The sequence below is a fragment of the Thalassophryne amazonica genome, chromosome 13 (genome assembly GCF_902500255.1).
Source record: "Thalassophryne amazonica chromosome 13, fThaAma1.1, whole genome shotgun sequence".
In the NCBI taxonomy this organism is placed as follows: domain Eukaryota; kingdom Metazoa; phylum Chordata; class Actinopteri; order Batrachoidiformes; family Batrachoididae; genus Thalassophryne; species Thalassophryne amazonica.
This window is the reverse complement of record NC_047115.1, coordinates 77,395,192-77,422,422: the sequence shown is the minus strand read 5'-3', so window position 1 is coordinate 77,422,422 and position 27,231 is coordinate 77,395,192. Positions and strand designations below refer to the sequence as shown.

Below are 27,231 nucleotides of genomic sequence, written 5' to 3'. Positions count from 1 at the left end.
CCCAAAATGGAAGGTTGATAGAACAAATTTTTTTTTGAGGAAATTAGGGATATTAGGTAACAACAGTGAACAATGGACCTTAATGTCACCATTAATCAGTCCTGGTAACCAGACAAGCTCTGAACGGAAATATCTCAAATGTAGTTTAAACATGACATCAACTAAACATGCCAAATAATAAATACAATTATTCACAAAAATTTCACATTTTAATTTCCTGCACTTTCAGTTAAAATCATTATAGAAACTTTGCATAATTTATTACCACCCTTGAAAAATTTCATCTACCTATTTTATAGACACTACCCAATCTAGAACCCATGGATCCCCACAGGCAACATGCTAGTTTTATATATAGTGATGTTTATCCATCAGGGCAGCGTCTACGCCAACTCTGCTGAATGCAACACATTTTAGAAACATTTTCTAAGCGTAAAAGCTAGTCAATGAAACTGAAGAGAGATTTTATGTTTTTATTTCATGCAAAACATTTTAGTCTCATCTATTTTTTTTTAATCAACAATAACACGGTTCAACACGATTTTTCTTGCATGGAGTATTTCAGCGGATTTTGGATCATATGGGTGCACTGAATCCAAATTTGATGTTAACTTTTGCCAATCACATCACATTTTTGAGATATAAAAACAAATGCCGAAAGTTAAAAAATTTATGTTGTGTTTAAGCACCCATATGTGGAATAACAACTGCAATAGAAGGCAGCTACTCCCCTTAAGAATGCATTTACAAAACTACTTTTATGCTTGCACCCTTTCTGAGCATTACTGTCCACAGTATACAAATACTAAATAAGTGAAAAAATACAAGCATTATGCTCATCACAGGTAAAGTACCAATGAAAAACTAATTTTTTCTTTGTTTTGTGTCTTTCTCACATAATTAAATTTACAGCTTTAATCAAAAAGCATGTGTAGCAGGATGAAGGTCCCGGGTCCTGATTGAAAAGACGTTCCCGCTAGCTTGGCTAACGGGGAATTCCCCTTTGGCTGACCTGGTAGAGGAATGGTCTTTAGTGCAAGCCGTCCGGGTTCGATCCCACCGCCGCCCCGGCCACAATGGTCCTGCGGTCGCAATCTGGCATCAGGAACAGGATGTGGGTAGTCACAGAACAATGCACCTGTGACTTCGGGACGAAGTCAAAAATAGTGGGGAGATATGTAGCGGGATGAATAGTGCGAGCCGTCCGGGTTCAATCCCACTGCCGTCCCGGCCACAAAGGTCCTGCGGTCACACATACAAAAAATACACAAAAAGGTCACGTTAATACAATCAGTAGTAGGACTGGATATGTAGAGAAACTCAATGTGCATCCCATGCCACATGCGCTGTATCCTCTTCTTCATCATTATAAGTGGATGAAGACATGGAAGAAGTAAACATCCTCATCAATGTCTGTGAGCTTGGTGAAAATAGGTATGGGTATTTCTTCACTGTGGGGAACCGGTTGTATAGCAGATGATAGGCTGGGGTATTGCAAGTGTTTTTGTCACTCATAAAGGCTCGAGGCAGTTGGACACAAATGCTGGATTCAGGAGGGTTGGCTCCAGAGTGTAATGTCAAGCTGAGCAGAATTCGGTACACAAAAAGGCAGGCACAAATAACATTAGTAACATTAGGCAGGATACGAAAAACAGGCAAACAGGTCAGTACACAGGGTCGCAAAAAAACTGGGCACAATACTCTGAAGATAAAAGAAAGCTTGAAAGCGGCACACGGCGCAACAGTCTCGCAGCAGGTGAAGGGAACTGTGCAGCTCATAAAAAGGAAGTGATTAGGAGGAAAAACCGAAGAGGTGTGGAGAACAGGAACAGGGCGTGGCAGGCTGAGAGTAATTAACATGTCTACGACTTCCAAGTGAAGGAAGTGTTGCAAAGATGTAACATCTCAAACAACTTGTGTCATAACACTGAATATGACATAAGTTGTTCCAACTTGGTGAGGCACCCGATTTTTGTCCTGGTCACCAAGTGGTACTCTGAAATAAGCAAGGTACACTCATTTGAGATGGTACATCTTTGAGGTGGTAAAGTGAAGCAACCACAGAAATAACAGAAAATATATAAGCTCACAAAATTCAAACATGTCATGTGTCCCAGCAGAGACACAAACATTTTGGATCACTGCTCTACTGTCATTAAGGACGCATATCGCTCTGTCCCACATGCAACTTTAGGACTGTCTGACCACTGCGTGGTTCATCCCCTCCCTGTGTACAGACAGAAGCTTAAATGTGTGAAGCTTGTGGTTAAAACTGTGAAAAGATGGACCTCCTAGGGAAAGCGGGAACTAGACCCGCTTTGACTACACTGATTGGACTGTTTTTGAAGCTGCTGCATCAAACCTGGATGAACTGACACCATTAGCTGAAAAGTCACTTCTCAGCCAGTGACTCCTTCTCACTGTGGCGTGGCCTGAAGGACATCACCAACTACAGGAGCCCATCCCCACACTCTGCAGAGAATCTTCAAATGGCAGAGCTGCTGAATGTGCTCTATTAGACCCCCTGTCACACACAGCACGAATGAGGCCGAATAGTGTCAGAATGACAAATCGGCCCACATCGGAAAAGTGTAGAGGTTCAGTCTGAGAATGTCGGACAGCGGTCTCAGAGCAGTCTACGCGGCGGGCCCATTAACGCTGCTGCTTCAAATGTTTTGCACATGTGCATAACAGCAGTCGGAACAATCTGATCATGGTCGAAGGAACCCCAATATGGATCGGGCACGTCAGATTCTGCCAGCATGTCCCGCTGCCACATATGTACATGAACCTCCACTGGATCCCATTCAGGTAGCGTAAAGGATATGTTGATATGCAACGTGTGGCATTCATCCATCATGTGCAGTGGACGTGAACATTGCACAAACTGAAAGCATCGTCTGTCAATGCCAGTCCGTGCATCATTGTGCACATCAGAGGCTCGCTGCAGCGCCTGCAACACAACTGAATGGGGTGTCACCCCCGTAATACATAGATTATGACATACTTACTATCATGGCCCCCATATACATTCAACTTCAACAGTATGCACAGTCCCATACCGCTTCGAATGTTCCACCATCACTCCAGTTCCAAAAAAACTCCCTGTCCATGGATTAAAGGCCTGCCACCTTGACATCTGTGGTCATGAAATCCTTTAAAAGACTGGTGTTAAACCACCTGAAGACCATCCCAGGACCCCTGCTGGATACCCTGGGCAAACAGGTCCGTTGATGGTACAGTCAACAGGGGGCTGTATTACATCCTGCAACATCTGGACACTGCAGGAACATATGCGAGGATCCTGTTTGTGGACTTCAGTTCGACATTTAACATCATTCTCCCGTAGGTCCTCCAGTCAAAACTGTCCCAGCTCTCTGTTCCAGCCTCCACCTGTCAATGGATCACAAACTTTCTCACAGACAAGAGGCAGCAAGGAAGGCTGGGGAAATAACATCCAGCACCTGGACCGTAAGGAGCGATGCCCCCCAGGAATGTGTGCTGTCCCCACTGCGTATTCTCCCAATATACAAGACTGCACTTCGAGTGATCCATGTGTCAAACTCCTCAAGTTTGCAAATGACAGTGGTCATTGGCGTTATCCGAGTCGGTAACGAGTCTGCATACAGACAGGAGGTGGTCCTCTGGTGTGGTCTAAACAATCCACAGTTTAATGCTCTAAAAACTGTGGAGATAGCAGTGGAAATCATGAGGAGCTGCCCCATCTTTGCACCCCAATCACCATCCACAACAGCACTGTGTGGTGGATAAATTTAGGTTTCTGTGCACCACCATCACCCAGGACCTGAAATGGACGGCCAACATAGACATAGTGGTGAAGAAGGCCGCAGAGGATGTAATTTCAGAGGCAGCTCAGGAAGTTCAATCTGCCACAGGAGCTGCTGGTGAACTTCTACTCAGCCATAACCCAGTTGGTCCTCCACCAGTCAAAACACTGTCTGGTTTTGTTCAACACCCAATGTGGACAGGAACAGACTACAGAGGACAATCAGGACTGCGGAGAGGACTACTGGTGCCAACCTACCCTCCACCCAGGACCTGTACTCCTGATGGAGGGCAGCCTAATATTCCTTTTTCTTCGCTTTCTATAAAAGTAGCACATTTAATATTTTTTCTTCATGTTTTGATTTGGAATAGAATGTGCAGTGTTCCCAATTCATTTGTGTGTATGGACATAAAAGTATTTTAAGGATTTTGAGCTTGATTTGCTTTTTTTAAAAAGCACTGCTGTTATTTTGAACACAGCTGTACATGTAACTTCAACCACACCTGCTCCTCATTTACCATCATGAGTGAGATTATACTCTGCAACAAGCACAGACCTGTTTTAATTTGTTTGTACTTATTACATGCCTCCCATTTTTTGTTTTTTGCACTTACAAGATTACTACATTTATTGTTGTTGACTTATTATGTCAACAGGCTGGAGGTGATGGTCCAAATAATTTACACTATATTTTACAGGGTACATACCTGTTTTTTGCCAAAGCCCAAGACTAATTCATTGCACTAATTCTAAATAGAAAATGTGGAAATGATGGGTTTCATAAACAAAATGTTGTTAGCCGTACAAATATTTGAATCCCATTTCTGGCGATTTTTAGTTTTTACAGTGTATTTGAGTTTTGCAGCATTTTATGTGAAAAGACAAATTCAGTTTTCAGCATAATTACAAGCAACATTTCTTTAAATGTTTTGTTGATTAAATTATCCCCCTTTTTTCATTTCAGTATTTCAGCAGTGTCTCCCACATCATTGAGACCCACCAGAGGAATCCTCTGGTTCTGATCGACAGTCAGAGTAACAACAAGGACACAACCAAGCTGTGCTATCCCATCAACCTCTAGACAACCCTCACCGCCGACCCCGAGTCCTAACCACATCAACACGCTCTGTTTGCCGCCACACCACTTGTAGTCCAGTAATAGTTATTATTTATGTCATGGTCTGAAAAATATTTATAAAAAGCATTATAGAATCCTTTCATCGCCCTCTACAACATGCTGAAAGTGCCCATGTGTCTTCCTGTTGTGATGTCATGTCATCATGGAAACAGCAATTCTGAAACACCAGTGAATTTTGAATCAAGACACTGATGGAGATCATGGCGTGGTGGCAAAAAACAAAAATGTATTAAATTCACTGCTGCTCTGATACGAAGCATATGACTTCCACATAGCCGACATTCATGATTCAAAAAGATTAAGACTTTTTGTCAGCAACTGAAAATGCACAAAAGCAAAAATGACAACCTGGCACCATGTTTGGACTGCAATGTTTCAAAAATTTCATCAAGCCCTCAAGTGTGAAATGTTTGCTAGATCACCCAACCTTGGTTGTATAATGATTTAAGATTATTTTTCTGCATTTCTACATCCCAGTTAAGACCCCCGTCTCACATAGTACAAATGCGCACTAGCCAAGCCGAATCAGGCAGAATGTAAAAAAAAAAAAAAAATCGTACCACATCTGGGAGGGAATTGCGGAGGACAGCTGTCCGAATATCCAGACTGCATTCCGACCTGCCCCGACTGATTCATACGTGTGCTGTGCGCGAGCCTCCAAAAGCAGTACAAATGTAGGTGGGACACAGTAAGAGTACCTGGACAGCTGCCAGGATGCAGTACGAACAATAAGAATGCACTTACAAGACGTAAGATTGCAGTCCGATTACAGTTTGGCAGAATATATTCCAGAAGTGCTCCAGGTGCAGTCGAATTTCCCGAATGTGCCTGAACGCACCACTACAGGTCACATTCATGAAATTCGGCGAAGGCAGAAGCATGCCGAATGTGCCCACAAACGCAATCAGAATGTCACAAATGGCATTTTCACAACATTGGATTGTTTAGAATGCAGTCAGACGGCACTTCTGGTCAGAGTACCGTTCGACAGTTGTTCCACCTTGACTGCACCATGACTGTTTTGAACATAAGCAAAACATTCGAGGCAGCCGCACGACTGTGCTTGACTGTTCAGACTAGGGAGGGGTGTTATTTCAAAAAATTTGGAAATCTATAAATGTTTGCCTGGAATATGAAAATACACACGGAATAACGCATAGCAGGATAAATTTTGGGTCATTTGGTTCCAAAAACCCATATGGATGGAGCCAGTGAAGATATCAGGTTCAAAAATCACCCAAAATATAGACGAAAATGTCATATCTTGAGAACCGCTGCACCTAGAGACTTGAAATTTGGCTCCAAATGTTGCTTGACCCCAAGTATACATATACTCAACAAAAATATAAACGCAACACTTCTGGTTTTGCTCCCATTTTGTATGAGATGAACTCAAAGATCTAAAACTTTTTCCACATACACAATATCACCATTTCCCTCAAATATTGTTCACAAACCAGTCTAAATCTGTGATAGTGAGCACTTCTCCTTTGCTAAGATAATCCTTCCCACGTCACAGGTGTGCCATACCAAGATGCTGATTAGACACCATGATTAGTGCACAGGTGTGCCTTAGACTGCCCACAATAAAAGGTGCAGTTTTATCACACAGCACAATGCCACAGATGTCGCAAGATTTGAGGGAGCGTGCAATTGGCATGCTGACAGCAGGAATGTCAACCAGAGCTGTTGCTCGTGTATTGAATGTTCATTTCTCTACCATGAGCCATCTCCAAAGGCGTTTCAGAGAATTTGGCAGTACATCCAACCAGCCTCACAACCGCAGACCACGTGTAACCACACCAGCCCAGGACCTCCACATCCAGCATGTTCACCTCCAAGATCGTCTGAGACCAGCCACTCGGACAGCTGCTGAAACAATCGGTTTGCATAACCAAAGAATTTCTGCACAAACTGTCAGAAACCGTCTCAGGGAAGCTCATCTGCATGCTCGTGGTCCTCATCGGGGTCTCGACCTGACTCCAGTTCGTCGTCGTAACCGACTTGAGTGGGCAAATGCTCACATTCGCTGGTGTTTGGCACGTTGGAGAGGTGTTCTCTTCACGGATGATGCGAAGGAGATGTGTTGCACTGCATGAGGCATATGGTGGTCACACCAGATACTGACTGGTATCCCCCCCCCAATAAAACAAAACTGCACCTTTCAGAGTGGCCTTTTATTGTGGGCAGTCTAAGGCACACCTGTGCACTAATCATGGTGTCTAATCAGCATCTTGATATGGCACACCTGCGAGGTGGGATGGATTATCTCAGCAAAGGAGAAGTGCTCACTATCACAGATTTCGACTGGTTTGTGAACAATATTTGAGGGAAATGGTGATATTGTGTATGTGGAAAAAGTTTTAGATCTTTGAGTTCATCTCATACAAAATGGGAGCAAAACCAAAAGTGTTGCGTTTATATTTTTGTTGAGTATATATTCAACTTCTATAATAACAATAAGCCTATCTGGTGTTTTTTTAAGCGTAACTGACAAAAAACCTAATTTCAGTACATATGTTACGATCAATTGCAACAAACAAAATCTATGTAGTTTTTATTTCAGGAACATCAGCTGAGTATAATCATCACATGTAAAGAATGACATGGCCACAATGAACTAATTATAAGCAACAGAGTGGTTTTCTACATCAACAGCACATATACGACACACACGTTACTTGAAATTTTCAAACGCTCTGTCCATATGGGTTTTTGGAACCAAATGACCCAAAAATTTTATTCCATGTATATTTCCATATTCCATGCAAAAATGTATAGATTTCAAAATAACACCCCTCCCTATTCAGACTGCTCTGAAAATGCTGTGACATTTTCCAAACGCACCTCGGTGCTTCCCAAATGTGGGTCGACTTTTCAGTTGAGCTATGTGTGACGGGGGTCTATAATACTCATTATTAGACAGAGGTCATTCAAGAGTTACATCAAGATCTTACACTTTTTAGTTTCAAAGTGTTGTGGCCATTTAGATACACATCAAGCATAATTGTGTATACTGGAAACGGTATAATTTCTCACCGAAATATACATCATAATGACAAAGCTCAAGGAAGAAACACAACCTTTTAGTATGTTATCAAAGATAATGAGGAGAGCCCATGTTGACTGGACTACTGGAATTGTTCTTCAGTGTTAACCTGGACTGCACGATAACTCCATTGTAAATCCAAAACAGCAACAACTCAGTTCTTAACTCATTTTATTCATTTTTAAAATATTCAGTCAACAAACAATGTATCAAATCTAATGCAAGGAATGTTGTAGTTTGAGTACTGTGGGGAGTCAAAACCATGCAAGGATGTAGAGTACGTTGTAATAAAACTTGTCTCAAGTTTCGTGACTCAACCCTCATTTTCAGTTTGCACAGAATGCTACCACGAGCTTTCATTTATTGTCTGTCCAAAATGTAATGCTGTCATACTCATGCAGCTTTGTTGCATAACAAATATCACTGTAGGCACTTGGTGAACAAACCTCACGGGTGATAATTTAAAGTACCTTTAGTTGGACTATATACATTTCTAAATCTTTTTTATTGAAAATGTAGAGATAATATATACACAGAATTAATGACACTGATGTGTGCAATCCACAAGCAGGGGTACATGCACAGTTTTGGGGACATCTGTCCAATAGTCCAGGACTGACACACAAATGACGACCCCATGGTGGGGAACACAGAGTCACCGCGGCTCTGTGAGATGTTGTTGAGCAACAGTAGGACACCAGCTGAGATTGTCACAGGCTTAAGCCTGAAAAGGTGAGGTAACGGGAAATATAAATCCTCTTTTCATAGTGCAATTTTAAAAAAAATACCATTTCAAGTTAAAAGACAGGAGATTCATCAAGGGAAGAAATATCTAGGCTTCATTATATTTAAAAATCCAGATTTCCAAATAAAGATTTTCTGTATTCTTATTGACATCATATACCACAGGTTTCCTTTTTTAAAATTAAAGTTGTGTTCCAAGAGCCATCCGCTCTCACTGAATGCACTCCATAGTAAGAATACTATATCTCAATATCATTTGCTGACACCAAGAATTTTACATAATTGATTCTTCCAATGGCCAGTCATAAACAAATCATATCCAGGCTAAATGCAAGTCATAAATAAACAGTAAAACAGCTTATCCTTTTTGTTTTAAACACACAGTTTTGGTATATCTGCGTAGCATGTGGGTCTACGCGTCCCGTTATATGAGCGCTACCACACTCTAGCCTACCCGTACATAAATCTGATGGTATGGCAAATATACATGTTACAGTGTTTTAGAAAAGATTCCATGTGACAGTGTACTTAATTCACCTTAAATAAAGCTATTGCCTAGACAAAATACAAATCATAGAAAGAACTAAATCATCTATTCCACATTCTAGTGGCTTTAGAAATAATCTACAAAATGTTCATATCCAGCTACTCAGACTGGGAGAGAAACAAAGATAAATCTTTAAATCACCCTGAGTATGAGAACCCTCCAGGAAGCAAGACAAAGATTTCAATCTCCTCAAAGTTAGCCATTTTTTATTAAGACATTTTTAGTGAGGAGATGATCACCTTTAAATTGTTTTGTTATCCTGCAAAGTGCTCTTCCAGACCACTTTGTTTTCCAGTGTGTGACATTTAAGAGTTTTCATAGTTTGGCCTTTTCCATTCCATCAGATGTCGCTGCCGGTGGACCATCCACATTTCCTGATTTTCAAAGACCCTTCCGCAAAACCAGCATCGGAACTTCATCACGACATCTCTGCATGGGTAGATGCCATCAATTACTTCGTACTTTTTCCTGCTCAACCTTCGAAGTTTTAATTTCAAGATGAACCGCTCTTGCACAGAGTTTTTGACAAGTGTGCTCCCAAAAGATTCCGTTTGGTCACTTGTCGCACCACTCTTCCCAGAGACCTCTCCCTCCAGGGCTGAGAGAGCACTCAGTGTTCTGTCAGACAGCACAACCTTCTGCACATCTTCTCTGTACCTGTTAACAACCTCCATGATCTTGGTGACCTCAGGGATGTCTGCATCTGGGTGGTTCAGCACCACAACTGGCTGGTCTCTTGACGGACGTTTAATCAACTGAGAGGGATTTATGGCTATTAACTTCAGGGTCCTCTCCACATGTTTGGGGACTGGCTGCCAGTGATCCGCAGATGCTGGTGAAGTCTCTTGCTGAATGGGTCTCCCAGATGGTGAGTGAGTGTTGCCAAGGAGACCTGGACAGGCATCAACAGGTACTTCCCTCTCCTGCGACTCTTCAACACTCTGGTTTTTCATCTCTAAAGAAAGAGTAAGGCTCGAATCTTCAGAGCATGTGTCATCTGCAAGATAAAGGGTGGGAGTGAGTTACGCTACTGCTTGAACAGAAAATATTTACTGAATATTCAACTGCTGCTATATACTCCTCAACTGAGGAGTTTTTCAGTAATAAATTGGGAAGTATTCATGGTGTCATTTTGGCAAGTTTAGGAGGCCCTTAGAACGATTAAAGGACAATGACACTTTTCTTGTCAGTAGGTAACCTCCAAAAGAAAATTTATGCAAAATTAGAGAAAAGGTTATGGAACAGATTTTCTAGAATAAATTGAAAGGTGTGAAAAATGGCATTTTTCTGGGCCCTAGGGGTGCCTCACAGGAATCCAATCTGAGAGTCCAACTTACCATGACCAGACAGTCCCCTAAGAATTGTTTGTACCAAGTTTCAGAAAAAAATCCATGAATAGAAATTCTGCAATAACTCAAATGGTGTGGAAAATGGCACTGTTTAACATTCTTGGATGCTCTGGAGGGCTCACAGGGATTTAAGCAGGACGTCCGACTTACCATGAGCAGACAGTTCGATGAGGACTGTTTATACCAAATTATAGGAAAATTCTTTGAATGGTCTTTCAGAAAATTAACAGGCACCACAAAGCACACCAGGGGTGAATCTTGATGCCATTAGTCCTACGGACATTTGTCCACAAAACCCAAAAATAAGATGAATGTGGTTTGTAAAGTTGCTTATTTAGCAGCATGTATATATTTGGAGCATTTTATTGTTTAAGACTTCCAAATTTTATTACCGCCGCCAACTAAAAATGGGTGATTCATAGACTACGGGCACTTATTATGTCCTTTGATCATACTGTATGAAAAACAGAAAAAAGGGGAAATTTCACACTTTTATAGTTATCTTTACAATGAAAGTGGGTTAAGAACTTTGTTCTAGTAGTCTATGATGACGTTTTCACCTTTTTTCGGCATCATTATATGCAAATATTGCCGTTTTCTGCTTGTCCCACACCCAGACTTTTGATCTTCAATGATAAAAATGAATGGTAAAGAAACATTTTTTTTCCAATGTTTTAAAATATCTGAATAAAATATCAGTAAAATAATCAAAACATAATTGGGGTATTCAATGTCATACAACTGTTGTGATTTTTTTAAACAAATTGTAGTTGTCCCACACTATTGCCGTTAATTTCCACCACAACACTGTAATGTCCCTTTAAACAGTTTGCATGAAAGATTGTTTGGGTAGTTTCTATGGAGATAAACAGTGACATCAGAGCACATGTATATAGCGCCAAATCACAACAAACAGTTGCCCCAAGGCGCTTTATATTGTAAGGCAATGGTGTGGTGGAAATTACATTTACAAGGCCAATAGTGCCCGTAGTTAAAGAATCACCCAAATATGAAAGCCAAGATGATTGGTTGCATAAGTAATGGTCCCCTTTGGTAGAACAGATGTAAATCATCAGTTTTTATTGCCAACTTTCTTCAAACAAGTCAGGGGATGGATACATGAACATTTCCAAGTCACTGAATATGTCTTGAACATTATTTACATCAATTATAAAGAAATCCAAAGTGTTTTTGCATCACCAGTTATACCGCATGATGAAGTGGTATAGGGGAGGATTTTCTTAAAAAGATGATATTGCATGTTTGCCCCGTGTCTGTGTGGGTTTCCTCCTGGCACTCTGGTTTCCTCCCAAAATAAAAATAAATATAAAAAAAATGCTTATTTAGGGTCTGCTCCTTCTCTGACCCTGACCAAGGTACCATCTCTATATCTGGAGTTGGGCCCCGGGTGCCGGTGTCATAGACCGAATGCCACCCCCTAAAAATTGGTCCGCCCTGCCTTCACTGCGCATGCATCATCAGCCGTGGTTCAGCCGGATTATTACCTTGCTTCTGCTTAAAACCGCACTCCAGTCATGATCTCTCTCAGCGACAGATATCTGAAGCTTTTGTACAACAATCATTTCCACATAGATTCAGAATTATTTCATCATAAAAGATGGAGGAAGTGACCAGAGCACCACAGCTAGCTGCTGTGTTCACTGCAGTCCGTCATTTCAAAGAGTCATTGAATATCACCTCATTTCTGCTTAAAATTGACTTTAGAATGACTTAAGAGGTTTTGCCTTGTCATCTGATGGTTAATAATCCCATTGATCCATTTGATCCAATTTTTAGGGGGGGGGGCCATTCGGTCCTTGACACCGGACTGTGGCTGTCCACTGCTACCTAGTGGTTGGACTGTGTCTAACCGAAATCAGGATGGTTTAAATGCAGAGGACAAATTTCACTGTATGTATGTATGTATGTATGTACAATGACAATAAAGGCTCTATTCTCTAATAATTGATTACGCTACGTGGCTAGGTAGCAAGCTTTCACAGCTGGTATTTTAAGCATATTTTGATGCTAACACCATTGTAATTTTACATAAGTAACATTATCAATGCAGGAATTTTACTTGCAAAATAATATTTACAGTGTTTTATACAGTATTTATATTGTTTGTAGCTTTGTCAATATGTTGGTAGACACTGGTGCCCTGTTGGTGGCACTAAGCACCAAGGGGTTTTCCAGCCACAATTACACTAACTAACATTAGATAAACCTCATTTATCAATGACACTTTAAACAGTAACATTATGTTTACAGCCTTGCGCTGATAATGATGAAGTTTTTGGACTACAGGACTGCAGATGTGCAATGTGATGTGATGCACAACATGGTTCACATCACACTGATGATGACTGACAACAGTGTACCACCCATCCCTTTAACAAAATGATGAATGCATTCATCTCCAAGTTCTACCTAAAACTAAAATCTTACCTGATGCAAAGTGTTACCTACAGGATTTAAGAATAATCAGATGGAGTAGTCATTCCTCAAAGCTCAATACTGAGCAGGCCTCATTGGCAGTGATCTCCCAAGCCTTGCCCATTTTCCATATGGTGAATGAATGTACAATATGGAAAGTCTAGTTTGCTTGTGTATCACCACAGTAACAAATATAAAAAACAAAAAAATTCTTATTAATACAACTGGCAAAAACTATAATGCATGTCCTTTTTCAGAGACTTTCCATGCAGCATGATAAACATCTGCCATATTTAATGAGGTAGCAGTTTCTTCACCAAATATCCCTGCTTATTTGGTGAAGAAAGAAAACATCTAGTGGATTGCAGTTCTTCGCTTTTTGGTGCTGAGCACAAAGTATTTTTTACACAACTGGTGATAACTAGTCACTGATATACTTTATCATGAAATCATTTTCAAATGAAGGCAAAAACAAGCTTAATGAAAAAATATGATAAAATTTTGTTTATTTTGAACCACACCGCAGTTTTTTGGTGTTAGACGCTTGCACAGAAATGGAAAACTAACCTGACGTCAGCATTCAATTAATTACTTTTTAAAATGCACCAAATGACGCGTTTTTTTCCACAACACAGAAAAATGCACGCACATCTCAGAGTCTGATGATCATAGTCAACGTGAGCCTTTCTCTGTGCAATTCCACTGGGAGAAAGCATTACAATTATTTACCAGTTTGCTTAAGCATCTTCAGAACAATAACTACATCTGAAAATCTAGAATTTGTTTTAATTGCAAATGCATGAACATTAACAGATGAGTCAGTACATAACAGAGCACACTGTGGCTGCAGATATGGACACGGAACACTTTCAGTCGCTGTGCAGCTTGTGAAACTCCGTAAAATAAAATATTCCTGTTAATTCTTCACAGATCTTCCAGAGTTTCTTAAAATATTGAGGGGGGAAAAAGCTGCATCACACAAGAGAATAAAGTATAATAACGTCTGAATCCAATCTATAATTCAGTAGAGTTCAGACTGTCTGAGTGAGGCAGAAAGATGCCAACAGACCACAGAGCAGTATAGTGTGAACCAGCACTGAAAACAGAATAGACTTGTGTCAAAGTTGTACTGTTGAGTTGTTTTTTTTTTTTTTTAAACAATGGATACAACGGATGTATCCTGCAGATACAGAAAGGAGAAAAATATGTGTGTGTGTGGGGGGGGGGGGTGAGAGAACTGATAGCAAGCAGCTTCCAGTGCACAGAACGTCATGTTTGAGCTTATACTGGCTGTTTTACAATCAGGGTACACTGTTGTATGGCTGGGGGGCCTGGCTGCCTTTTTGTTTCTGTCTTTTGTTTTTCCTTCCAGGTGGCTTGCATTTGGGACTGAGTGGCTGTGTTGCTGAGGTTATCAGGACCTCACCCTGATCACCTGCGGCTCGTCAGGACTCACAGCTGTGGTGCATCTATATGGATTGGAACATGGTGGCATTTAAGACTGGAGTATACAGTGTGTATTTGCCAGAGACTCGACCTTGTGACCAGACGGGTGAGATCGTCGTCTCGGGAGCCATCTCATCATCAGTGGATGCAGAGAACGTCCAGGGTTTGATGCACGGTCTGTGAAAGAGGAGGGGGTGAGGTCTCACGCTCGTCAGCACACTTCCTGAGGTACGTTAGATTTTGTGACTAACGTTTATACAGTCAGTAAATGTGGTGTCCCTCACACCTTATTATATTGAGCTGTATGTTAGTCATGTATCGGCTTCCACTGCAGTGGAGTTTTGTGAACTGGATGTTCCATGCCTGCAGGTTGGGAAGCTGATTAGTAATTAAGCCAGGAAGTGTTTGCTGTTTATGTACACCTTTGAGTGGTCTCTCTGTGTGTAGAGTGTGGACTCACATAATGGTTCCTTCTTTCACAGACTCGGTTTGTTGCGGCCACCTGGGGGGTGTCGGCGGGGTCCTTGGGTCCGAACGGCTTCTGGCTCCGGACCGTTAGCGCTGCTGGGAGCGCACCGTATCACCACCACGCCAGACCGCTCACTCTTTTGTTGTTTTTGTATCACATCACTGTTATGTATTAAATTCAGTTAGCCTTTGTACCGTGCTCTGCTTATTTCATACTGGGTCCTTCAAACGCTGGTCGGTTCTCCGAGCTGCCTCCGACACATAACATACATAAGCAGATTTTAAAGATAACGTTTGGTTTAATGGCAAGGTGGAAATGACCAACAAAGTTTAGTTTGCCATACATGGAGAACTACTACTGGTCTATGAGCAGCAAAGGTCATTTTGTTTGATATCCCCATTTAGGGATGGATATCGAAAACCGGTTCTTTTCGAGAACAGTTAAGAAATGATTTGATCCACTGACATCAATAGTCTTTTTTGCTTATCGATTCCCTTATCGGTCCTACAGAGCGGCCGTTGTTTTTGAGGGTGTTTGTCGGAAAAATGAACATTTCTCTACGTTGATTGCAGACTCTGCAGCGGGTCTATAATGAACCGCTTCTGTAACGGCTCCGCTTTGAAGCTTGAACCAATGAAGCAGTGCTCCAACCCGCTCCTTCGTTGGTTCGCTTCGCTGCTTTGCAGAAGCGACAAGTCTGCTTCTTAACCCCTCTCAAAGCCATTTAAACATGTCAATCATGAGTCACTTTTGTGCGGATTAAAGTCACTAACTGGGACTCGTCTTGTTACAGGCAAGAAACGAGACTCGTCCTCTGTTCCGTTCGCACAGCTCCAAACACTGCATCGCTCTATGCCAAGTCAAGTTAGAGTCCGTTCGGAATTAATCATTTCATTGCGAATCACTGTTTTAAAATCAAATGACACCTCTTTCCAAATGTTGTAATACAAACTACAATTGACCAAAGCATTTTTTTCCTCCCAAAATCAGACGTCCTGCGTTCTTTATCAATTACATCCTGGCGAGCAGTGCAGTCGGCTGCAAGAGCTCAGCTCATAGGTATGGAGTTACATTTGTGCCATTAATGTCTGAAAGGAAACGCTTTTGACAAAAATTACAGATTTTGTTTATTTCTATTTATGTCCTAAGATCAAGAATCCAGAATGTAGAGTTTATTTATGTCCAGAGAGCAGAGATCACGGATCCAGTGCCCAAGTTCATATTTATTTACTTGAAGACTCAACAAAATGTTGTTGACATAGGAAACCTGTAAAGCCTACTTTAGTACACAGAAACTTCACAAGAGGTATTGATAAGGGAATCAATAAGGAATTGGATCGATAAAGATAAAACCCTTATACCCATCCCTATCTCCATTTGTTTACCAGCAGAACTAATTATACTAATTTTTACCAAAATATCTGTCATTTCCATGATGTCTAATTTTGATGGGCTGCCAGAACTATTATTTATTTAGTAGGTAACCACTAAATGGACTAATTTCCCTATCACAGCCTACTGTATAACAATCTAACTCCCAGGATCATTGCCCAGTGGGGAAATGACTTGAAACAGGCATTCAAAAATAACATGTCTTGTCTGTCAAAAAATGTCCTCTCCGGGAAATAGAGTGCATTTCAAACTCAAGCATCAATGTCATGTGAATAATAACTTTTTGTTTGAAAGAGGTAATCACTATCTGTGATGCCACAAAAGGATGTGTACCTAATTCGCTCAAATGTCTTTAATATTGGGGTGTAACTCTCCATCTGTCAAAAACTGTCCTCTCCGGAAATACTGCTGTTATGTTTATGCATTCTCAAATACTGATGGACTATGAGTACATACCTAACATCAACTGTTTTAGTAGATGCACTAATCTTACAGAATTTACACAATTATCTTAGTGAAAAAAAAAAGTATAGTCGACCATATCTGTGAGCTCATATATGCAAACATCGGACAGGTCTGAAACTTTGGGCATTTAAGTACCCCAGTCAGTAGTTAGATATGGATGAATAATTTAACCAAAGTAACCACTTTCAATTTTTTTGAAGCCAGTGAAACATATTTGTGTAACCTGACTGTAAAACAACCCATACATAGGTAAGTTCTATCTTTACCTTTCAGGCTTTTTATATCATATATCATGGCTGTGAAAATAATTTTATATTCATTAAAAAGGTGCTCACTTCACAAAAAAATGTAAACTCTATTGATCTCATCAGGACCAGGCCACTAATAGATATATTTAATAGCATCAATGAAAAATACCAATATAATTATTCTGGAAATCAATTATGATTTCAGCACATCTGTAGAAAAGTGAGGGATAAAGAAAACCCTATTAATTACTTTTTTTTTAAATAAAAGTAACTTGCTTCAATAACTCATAAATTTATCTAAAATGTGTTTTTTCTGGGTTTGTATGTTAAGCAGCGGAGTTTTGCACTGAAGCACTCCTTATAGGCCGTTGCACATCCCCTCGCTTAGCCTCATAGCATGTTGTTGAGAATGAAGTAAATTTAAATGCTTTGCACAGACTACAAAAAGTACTAAACTGGAATTTTTATGTTTGCAACACTAAATTGCCGTTTTTGTGGAAAAACGGCAATTGAATTTCGCCAGTTTAACGTCCCAGTTGGCTTTGAATTTTATTCCGTCCCATGAAGCTTTGTGTGAATGACTTATGAGGTGATTTAAGCAAAATCATCATGCAGCGATAGTGGAGGGATGAAAACTGTACGGATGACAAAGCCTCTGGTGCCATCTTGAATAATATCCGCTGTTCATGTAAAAAGTTGAAATACGAGTCTAAAGTGTGTTAATTTGTACTCTCTCAATTTCTTGTCACTCTTGGACGATGCAAGTGACAGTGACCTCTCTGACAGGTTGTTAGAAAAACCAGATCAACACATGGACCCCATGCCAAACCTCCTGTGGTGGCCCAGAGAAAAACAGGACCAGAACAACATAATCTTCATTCAATGCATAAGTCAAAACTGCATTTAAGGTCTATACAGATGTAAAATAGCATGATAATGTTAATTTAGAAAAGAAAAAAGATGTTGATTTTACCAATTACAATATAATTTTTTTATGACAACATCTTTACACTGTAAAATGTGCAAGTTGTTCTGAAAAGGTATTTCTATTTTTAGTGTTTGTTTGTTGGCAGCACAGTCCCTTAGTGGTTAGCACTGTTGCCTCACAGCAAGAATTTTGTGGGATTGTTTCACACTTGTGGTATTTCTGTGTGGACTTTCCATGTTCCATGCTCCAGTTTCCTCCAACTTCCAAAGACATGCAGGTTGAGTGACTTGGAAACTTTAAATTGACCATGAGTGTGAATGTGTTTGCCTGTCTGTCTGTGGCCCTGCGGCAGACTGGCGTCTTGTCCAGGGTGTGCCCCGCCTCACCCACTATGACTGCTGGGATAGGCTCTAAATTAATTGGAGTAAGTGGGTATAGAAAATGAATTCATGTTTAAAACAGAATTATTCTGGCAACTGCATCCACCAGTTGTTTGTTTTAACCATAAAACAGTGTTTACAGTGTACAACTTCAGTTCCAATGAAGTTGGGACGTTGTATAAAATGTAAATAAAAACAGACTACAATGATCTGCAAATCCTCTTCAACCTATATTCAATTGAATACACCACACAGACAAGATATTTAATGTTCAAACTGATAAACTTTATTGTTTCTGTGCAAATATTTGCTCATTTTGAAATGGATGCCTGCAACATGTTTAAAAAAAGCTGGAACAGTGGTATGTTTACTACTGTGTTACATCACCTTTCCTTCTAACAACGCTCAATAAGCATTTGGGAACTGAGGACACTAATTGTTGAAGCTTCACAGGTGGGATTCTTTCCCATTCTTGCTTGATGTACGACTTCAGTTGTTCAACAGTCCCGGGGTCTCTGTTGTCGTATTTTGCGCTTCATAATGCATCACACGTTTTCAATGGCCCACAGATCTGGACTGCATGCAGGCCAGTCTAGTACCCGCACTGTTTTACTACAAAGCCACACTGCTGTAACATGTGCAGAACGTGGCTTAGCATTGTCTTGTTGAAATAAACACAAATGTCCCTAAAAAGGACGTTGATTATGGCAGCATGTGTTGCTCCAAAGCCTGGATGTACTTTTCAGCATTGATGGTGCCATCACAGATGTGTAAGTTGCCAATGCCACGGGCACTAACACACCCCCATACCATCTACCCAGGGGGCCAGGATCCATTTTAGGGGTAAAAAAGCGCACGGCGACCCGTAAAGCAGTGGCCCATTTTTTTTTGTTTGTTTCTAGTCACCCTCTGCAACATATCTAGCCGGGCCACCCCTCTGGGAAATTCACAGGGGGCTCTGTGTGAGCGGAAACGTTGATTGACCTATGAAATTTTGCTTAAAAAAGGTTTTCAGCTCTTTTAGCCAAATTTATATTATATTCATAGTAAACAGTACTACCGGTGTGCCAGTTTATGTGTATTTGTAAGGTAGAAAATGTTTCAAAAGTTAAATATTTGTTAAATTTACTAAAATGGCAATATTTAGGCAAAAAAACTTCAAAATTGGGCATCATTTTGAAATTTGAGACTCATATTATTTGTAACAGGTCTTTTAAATATGCATACAACTTGACATTTAATGCATCATTTTCTTGCCACATGTCCCCCCTTACCTTAAGACCATGATTCAGAAGAAATAGATTAAAGTTACCCCTACCCCCTAATTCCACTTTTACGTGAAAATGCAAAGAAGTTGAATATTTGTATTTTTCTCCATTACATGTTTATGGTATTGCATTTTAAAATAAAAATTGGTTTACAATGTGTATTGCAATTTATTTTTGGTTGCAAAAATACTAATGAAATCATCATCATAACACATACATACACACACACATATATATATATATATATATATATATATATATATACATATACATACATATACATATACACACACACACACACACACACACACACACACACACACACACACACACACACACACACACACACACACACACACACACACACACACACACACACACAACCCCCCTGGCAAAAATTATGGAATCACCGGCCTCGGAGGATGTTCATTCAGTTGTTTAATTTTGTAGAGAAAAAGCAGAATCAGGAAAAAAAAATTGTTCGCAGTCAGTAACGGTTACTTTTTTAGACCAAGCAGAGGGAAAAAAAATATGGAATCACTCAATTCTGAGGAAAAAATTATGGAATCATGAAAAACAAAAGAACGCTCCAACACATTACTAGTATTTTGTTGCACCACCTCTGGCTTTTATAACAGCATGCAGTCTCTGAGGCATGGACTTAATGAGTGACAAACAGTACTCTTCATCAAGCTGGCTCCAACTTTCTCTGATTGCTGTTGCCAGATCAGCTTTGCAGGTTGGAGCCTTGTCATGGACCATTTTCTTCAACTTCCACCAAAGATTTTCAATTGGATTAAGATCCGGACTATTTGCAGGCCATGACATTGACCCTATGTGTCTTTTTGCAAGGAATGTTTTCACAGTTTTTGCTCTATGGCAAGATGCATTATCATCTTGAAAAATGATTTCATCATCCCCAAACATCCTTTCAATTGATGGGATAAGAAAAGTGTCCAAAATATCAACGTAAACCTGTGCATTTATTGATGATGTAATGACAGCCATCTTCCCAGTGCCTTTACCTGACATGCAGCCCCATATCATCAATGACTGTGGAAATGTACATGTTCTCTTCAGGCAGTCATCTTTATAAATCTCATTGGAACGGCACCAAACAAAAGTTCCAGCATCAACACCTTGCCCAATGCAGATTCGAGATTCATCACTGAATATGACTTTCATCCAGTCATCCACAGTCCACAATTGCTTTTCCTTAACCCATTGTAACCTTGTTTTTTTCTGTTTAGGTGTTAATGATGGCTTTCGTTTAGCTTTTCTGTATGTAAATCCCATTTCCTTTAGGCGGTTTCTTACAGTTCGGTCACAGCTGACTCCAGTTTCCTCCCATTCGTTCCTCATTTGATTTGTTGTGCATTTTCGATTTTTGAGACATATTGCTTTAAGTTTTCTGTCTTGACGCTTTGATGTCTTCCTTGGTCTACCAGTATGTTTGCCTTTAACGACCTTCCCATGTTGTTTGTATTTGGTCCAGAGTTTAGACACAGCTGACTGTGAACAACCAAAATCTTTTGCAACATTGCGTGACGATTTACCCTCTTTTAAGAGTTTGATAATCCTCTCCTTTGTTTCAATTGACATCTCTCGTGTTGGAGCCATGATTCATGTCAGTCCACTTGGTGTAACAGCTCTCCAAGGTGTGATCACTCCTTTTTAGATGCAGACTAACGAGCAGATCTGATTTGATGCAGGTGTTAGTTTTGGGGATGAAAATTTACAGGGTGATTCCATAATTTTTTCCTCAGAATTGAGTGAGTCCATATTTTTTTTCCTTTGAGATCCAAGGTAAAGGAAAGGAAAACGATCAGAGGTATCTGGACCGAAACCTCCTGAGCTAGGGATATTACACAGAATATCGCAGGTGATGATGAGTGGCGGAGAGGTTGATATGGATGAGATGATCGGGGAATTTGAGTCTACTGACATACCTCCATCCCTTTTTGATCTGTCTGGCAATCCAAGACATGGCACAAAGTCATCCCTGGTGGCTGTTCTTCTAGAAGCAAGCAATGTGCAAAGGATTGATACTCTTCCAGACAACGAAGAAACGACAGATATCATAGTGGATGCTATGCACATGATACACAAGTGGTCTTTTCAGCAAGGGGAGACTTTCCTTGATATTGAAAAGCGGTACCGGACAAACCTAATCACACAACTACCAAACAATGCCACTAGTGTACATTTCTGTTGTGACAGATATGATCATCATCCTTCTCTGAAGGGATCTGAAAGGGAAAGAAGGGGAGCAGCAACTGTTAAGTTATATGATGTGAAAGCACACTTACCTACTCCTTCATTCAAGAAATTCTCTGAATCAGAGGGGAACTAGCCTGCCCTTTTACAGTACTTAGCTGAATCATGGTCTACACAGTCCAGTCAAGTGTTTCCCTTTGAGCTTTACATTTCTGGAGGTTTTGCAGAAGACGAAACAACTGTGCATATAGTGCAAAACCGAGAACCCTGTGTTGTACAAGCATTACAATGAACCCATGAGGAAGCAGATCAGAGAATCATTTTGCATGTTCTATACTGTGCAGAGGTTCTTGGGGCTAGAAGAATATTGGTGTATGCAAATGACACAGATGTCATAGTTCTAGGCATTTACTATTGTGCAAAGTATGAAAGCATTAAAGAACTATGGGTGAGAACACAGACTGCATCATATATACCACTTCATGAAATTGCAGTAGGGCTAGGAAAGGATAAATGCCTTATGCTTCCATTTTTTCATGCGATAAGTGGAAAAGATGACACACGTTTCCTGTATGGTCTAGGGAAAAAAAGAACGTGGACAGCATTACAGAATATTGATGGCCGTCCCTTTGCAGAGTATGGTGAAGATCTCTCCACAACACTGCCTTTGCCAGAAGAACTTGTAATCCAGTGAAGCTTTGGTTGTTCAAGCTAGTGGAGGTACAAAGAATGACACACTATCAACTCTACGCATTCAGAAATTTCTCTCGGGATCATCTGGAACGCTTCTTGGATATCGATCAACAAATAATGCACTATTACAGCATGTAAAAAGGGCAGCATTGTCAACTTTTATAACCAAACAGAGCCACCTTGCAAGACCACTGCCGGCAGATTTCACACAATTTGGCTATAGAGTAGATGCTGAAAATAAACTTCACCCAGTAAAACTTGAAAAACAGACATTTCCAACAGGCCTGGAAAAGATAATCAAGTGCAAATGCAAAAAAAGTTGTAGGGGAAAATGCAGTTGCTGTCAAAACAAAGTTCCCTGCTACAGTGGGTGTAACTGCCGAGGTCAATCAGGAACTTGTACGAGGACCGCATATGCTTCTGAGGAAGATGACATTGATGAGCTTGATTAATCAGTTTTTTACATATTTCAACAGTGCAACCTAAAATGAACACTTTTAAATTGACACATATTGTAAAATTTAAAATGCTGTATGACATTTATGTATCTAAAATAAAGCTATCATTTGAGAAACCATGATTTATAATTATTGCAAACAATTTCAGTATAAGAATAGAACAAGGTATGGTAAAAAGGATGTTGGAAATTACTGGCATGTTTTGGTCAGCCGATTTAAACATGAGCGTTAAGTAAATATGGTCTTTTGTATAAAACTATGAACAAAAATACACCTTTTCCATTTTATCATATCTTTAAAAAGTACTTGATTTTCATGGAAACAAAGTGATACAGAAATACTTATTTAAAACATCAAATTAAAGCTCTTTTTCAAGTATGAAACTAACAGCCATTTTTTTATATATTTTTTTTTTTTTCTCAAGAGTTATGTTTAACCATGATAGACAGTAATCCAAGACCACTTTGCAGCATTAGACATAGCGTGATATAAAAACATGGAAAATAAAATACATGTTAAGAAAAAATACAAATTTCAACTTCTTTGCATTTCCGCATAAAAGTGGAATTAGGGGGTAGGGGTAACTTTAATCTATTTCTTCTGAATCTAGATAGTCATGGTCTTTTAAACTATATTTGTAAGGTAAGGGGAGACATGTGGCAAGAAAATGATGTATTAAATGTCCAGTTTTATGCATATTTAAAAGACCTATAACAAAAAATAGGAGTCTCAAATTTCAAAATGATGCCTAATTTTGAATTTTTTTTGCCTAAATATGACCATTTTAGTACATTTAAACAAATATTTACCTTTTCAAAAATTTTTCTTCCCTATTAATACACATGAAGTAGCACACTGGTAGTACTATTTACTATAAATATAATATAAAGTTGACCAAAAGGGCCAAAAATCTTGTATTAAGCAAAATTTCATAGGTAAATCAATGTTTCCGCTCACACAGAGCCCCCTGTGAATTTCCCAGAGGGGTGGCCCGGCTAGATATGTTGCAGAGGGTCCCTAGAAACAAAAAAAAATGGGCCACTGCTTTACGGGTCGCCGTGCACTGAAAACCCCCTTGGCCCCCTGGGTAATCACAGATGCTGGCTTTTGAACTTTTCACTGGTAACAATCTGGATGGTCTTTTTCCTCTTTTGTCTGGAGGACACGATGTCCATGATTTCCAAAAACAATCTGAAACATGGACTCATTAGACCACAGCACACTTTTCCACTTTGCGTCTGTCCATTTCAAATGAGCTTGGGCCCAGAGAAGGCGGCGGTGTTTCTGGATGTTGTTGATGTATGGCTTTCTCTTTGCATGGGAGTTTTAACTTGCACTTGCAGATGTAGCGACAAACTGTGTTAACTGACAATGGTTTTCCGAAGTGTTCCTGAGTCCACGCAGTAAGATCCTTTACACAATGATGTTAGTTTTCAATGCAGTGCTGCCTGAGGGATCGAAGGTCACGGCATTCAATGTTGGTTTTTGGCCTTGTCGCTTATGTGTAGAAAGTTCTTCAGATTCTCTGAATCTTCTGATTATATTATGGACTGTAGATGATGGAATTCCTAAATTCAATTGAACATTGAGAAACATTGTTCTTAAACTGCTGGATTATTTTTTCATGCAGTTGTTCACAAAGAGGTGAGCCTCGCCCCATCTTTGCTTGTGAATGGCTCAGCCTTTTGGGGATGCTTGTTTTATACCCAATCATGACACTCCTGTTTCCAAACAGGTGTTCTCTGAGCATTCAGCAACTTTCCCAGTCTTTGGTTGCCCCATCCCAGCTTTTTGAAATGTGTTGCAGGCATCCATTTCAAAGTGAGCAAATATTTGCACAAAAACAACAAAGTCTATCAGTTTGAACATTAAATAGCTTGTCTTTGTGGTGTATTCAATTGACTATAGGTTGAAGAGGATTTTCAAATCATTCTATTCTGCTTTGATTTACATTTTACATAATCTCCCAACTTCATTGGAATTGGGGTTGCACCTTTAAGTCGGACTTTAAGAAGAAAATAACAATTGTAAAAATCTTCTGTGGGTTTAGTTTGCTTCCTGAGGTACTGTTCATGCATATTCTGAATTACAGAAAATCTAAGGGCACCTTTAATCATCTGTACCACAATAGTTGCAGGATATCGGAGGTGCTGACATTTAAATTCTTTAAGAAGAAACAAGTTTTGCTTACTTCTCAAAGATATTGTTGTGGGTGGGCCGCCAGAAGAGGAGGTACTGCTGGCCCACCATCAGAGGGCGCCCTGCCTGAAGTGCGGGCTTCAGGCACGAGAGGGCGCTGCCGCCATGGACGCAGCCGGGGGTGACAGCTGTCACTCATTACCTCTTGACAGCTGTCACCCATCTACTCAACGTCCTCTCACTCCATAAAGACCAGACGTCATCTCCACCTCGTTGCCGAGATATCATACTTCATTGGAGGTAATATCCTCAGCCTTTTTGGTATTTTCTAAATCTTTCTATTGTGAGTGTTTGCAGGAGTACCGGTCCTTAGTTTGTGGAGGCTGTACAGGACGGCACTCTTTTTCCTCTGAGGGATCGCTGCAGCACGTATTGAGTGAGAGGTGGAGGTGGCATTCCCACCGCTGTTGTTACTGGGTGTACACACACCCACACTTGACTGTCTTTGTTCTCTTGGCGGCTCCAGTATTCACCAGGTTCTGTGGCGGTGGAAATCGTGTGGTTCCGGCTCTTCTCAGGACAGACGTCTTCTATCCTCGAGCCTGCCCACACATCACCATGTGGATTGACTGTAATTATATTCTGAGATTGTCTGTATGTTCGTTGTGCACATTTCACAACATTAAATTGTTACCTTTTGGCTCATCTATTGGCCGTTCATTTGTGCCCCCTGTTGTTGTGCCCCCTGTTCACGTGGGTCCGTGTCACTACACTTTCACAACAGGATATCTCGGCCAGCGTCATGGACTCCAAGGGGCGTCACCCAGCTGTTGAACGACCAATGGGAGAGCAGGGAGCGCAGGCGTCTGCAGGAGGCGTGATTGGTGAGCTGCAGCACATTCTCACCGCCTTTACGGCTCGGTTGGATCAGATGACCGAGCAAAACATCCTCCTGAACCGCAGGGTGGAGGCTCTCTCCGCTCAGATGGCGGCGAGCGCTCAGGGCGCTGCTGCAGCTCCTCCTCCTGCCGACCCTGTGCAGGATATGAACGTTCCAGTGGTGGTTCAACAACCCCTCCCACCATCCCCTGAAGCATACATAAGCCCTCCTGAGCCGTACGGAGGTTGTGTGGAGACGTGCGCGGACTTTCTCATGCAGTGTTCGCTCGTCTTCGCACAACGTCCCGTCATGTACGCGTCAGATTATAGTAAAATAGCTTATGTGATTGCTCTGCTTCGGGGTAAGGCACGCGCCTGGGCTACGGCGCTCTGGGAACAGAACTCACGGTTGTTATCAGCATACACTGGGTTTGTGGGGGAGTTCAGAACAGTGTTTGATCACCCTAACAGAGGAGAGACCACTTCAACTGTGCTGCTGTCAATGAGACAGGGACGCGAGAGCGCAGCCGCTTATGCAGTCAACTTCCGCATCGCGGCTGCGAGGTCCAGCTGGAATAACGTTGCGCTCCGCGCCGCCTTCATAAACGGACCGTCGTTGGTCCTGAAGGAGCAGCTGGTAGCTAAGGAGGAACCGCGGGATTTAGATGGGCTTATCGATCTTGTTATACGGTTAGACAATCGGTTGGAGGAACGCCGTCGGGAGCGAGGCGAAGGACGTGACCGGATACGCGCCGCCCCTCTCCCTTCCGGGTTCGAAAAGGGGCCGCCCTCCCCACGCTCCACAGCTGCAGCGCTCTGTGGGGCAACAGCTCCCCCTGCTGACGTTATTAGGGAAACGCACAGGGCCAAAATGAGGAGGCTGATCCGCGGGGAGTGTTTTCTCTGCAGCTCAAAGGAGCACACACAGAAAAACTGCCCCAAACGGCCAAAACAACAACCGCCCTCAGAGACTGGGCTAAGGGGGGGTCAAAACATTCACGTGAGACACACACAGATTGCCACACGACTCCCAGTTACAATCCTGAACGGGGATTTAACCCTTCAAGCCCCAGCACTGGTGGACACGGGGTCAGAAGGGAGTCTGCTAGACAGCAGATGGGCAAGGGAGGTAGGGCTCCCTCTGGTGGCGCTTCCTTCACCAGTGCAGGTGCGGGCACTAGATGGCACCCTCCTCCCTT

General features: G+C 41.1%; 2 protein-coding genes across 4 annotated transcripts in view; one reads left to right on the top strand and one right to left on the bottom strand.

Moving 5' to 3' along the window:
- blnk (B cell linker) overlaps positions 1-6,159 on the top strand; it is a 164,619-nt gene extending 158,460 nt beyond the window's left edge. For all 3 annotated transcript variants that reach the window (XM_034185163.1, XM_034185164.1, XM_034185165.1), the window contains one exon: positions 4,752-6,159. In XM_034185163.1, the coding sequence (XP_034041054.1) occupies positions 4,752-4,868 (117 nt within the window). In that variant the 3' untranslated portion in view covers positions 4,869-6,159. The remainder of the gene's footprint in view (positions 1-4,751) is intronic.
- A 1,969-nt stretch (positions 6,160-8,128) lies between these two features.
- The window catches only part of LOC117523475 (zinc finger protein 518A), a 61,526-nt gene continuing 42,423 nt past the window's right edge, over positions 8,129-27,231 (bottom strand). The window contains exon 3 of the mRNA XM_034185031.1: positions 8,129-10,262. Within this exon, the coding sequence (XP_034040922.1) occupies positions 9,571-10,262 (692 nt within the window). The 3' untranslated portion in view covers positions 8,129-9,570. The remainder of the gene's footprint in view (positions 10,263-27,231) is intronic.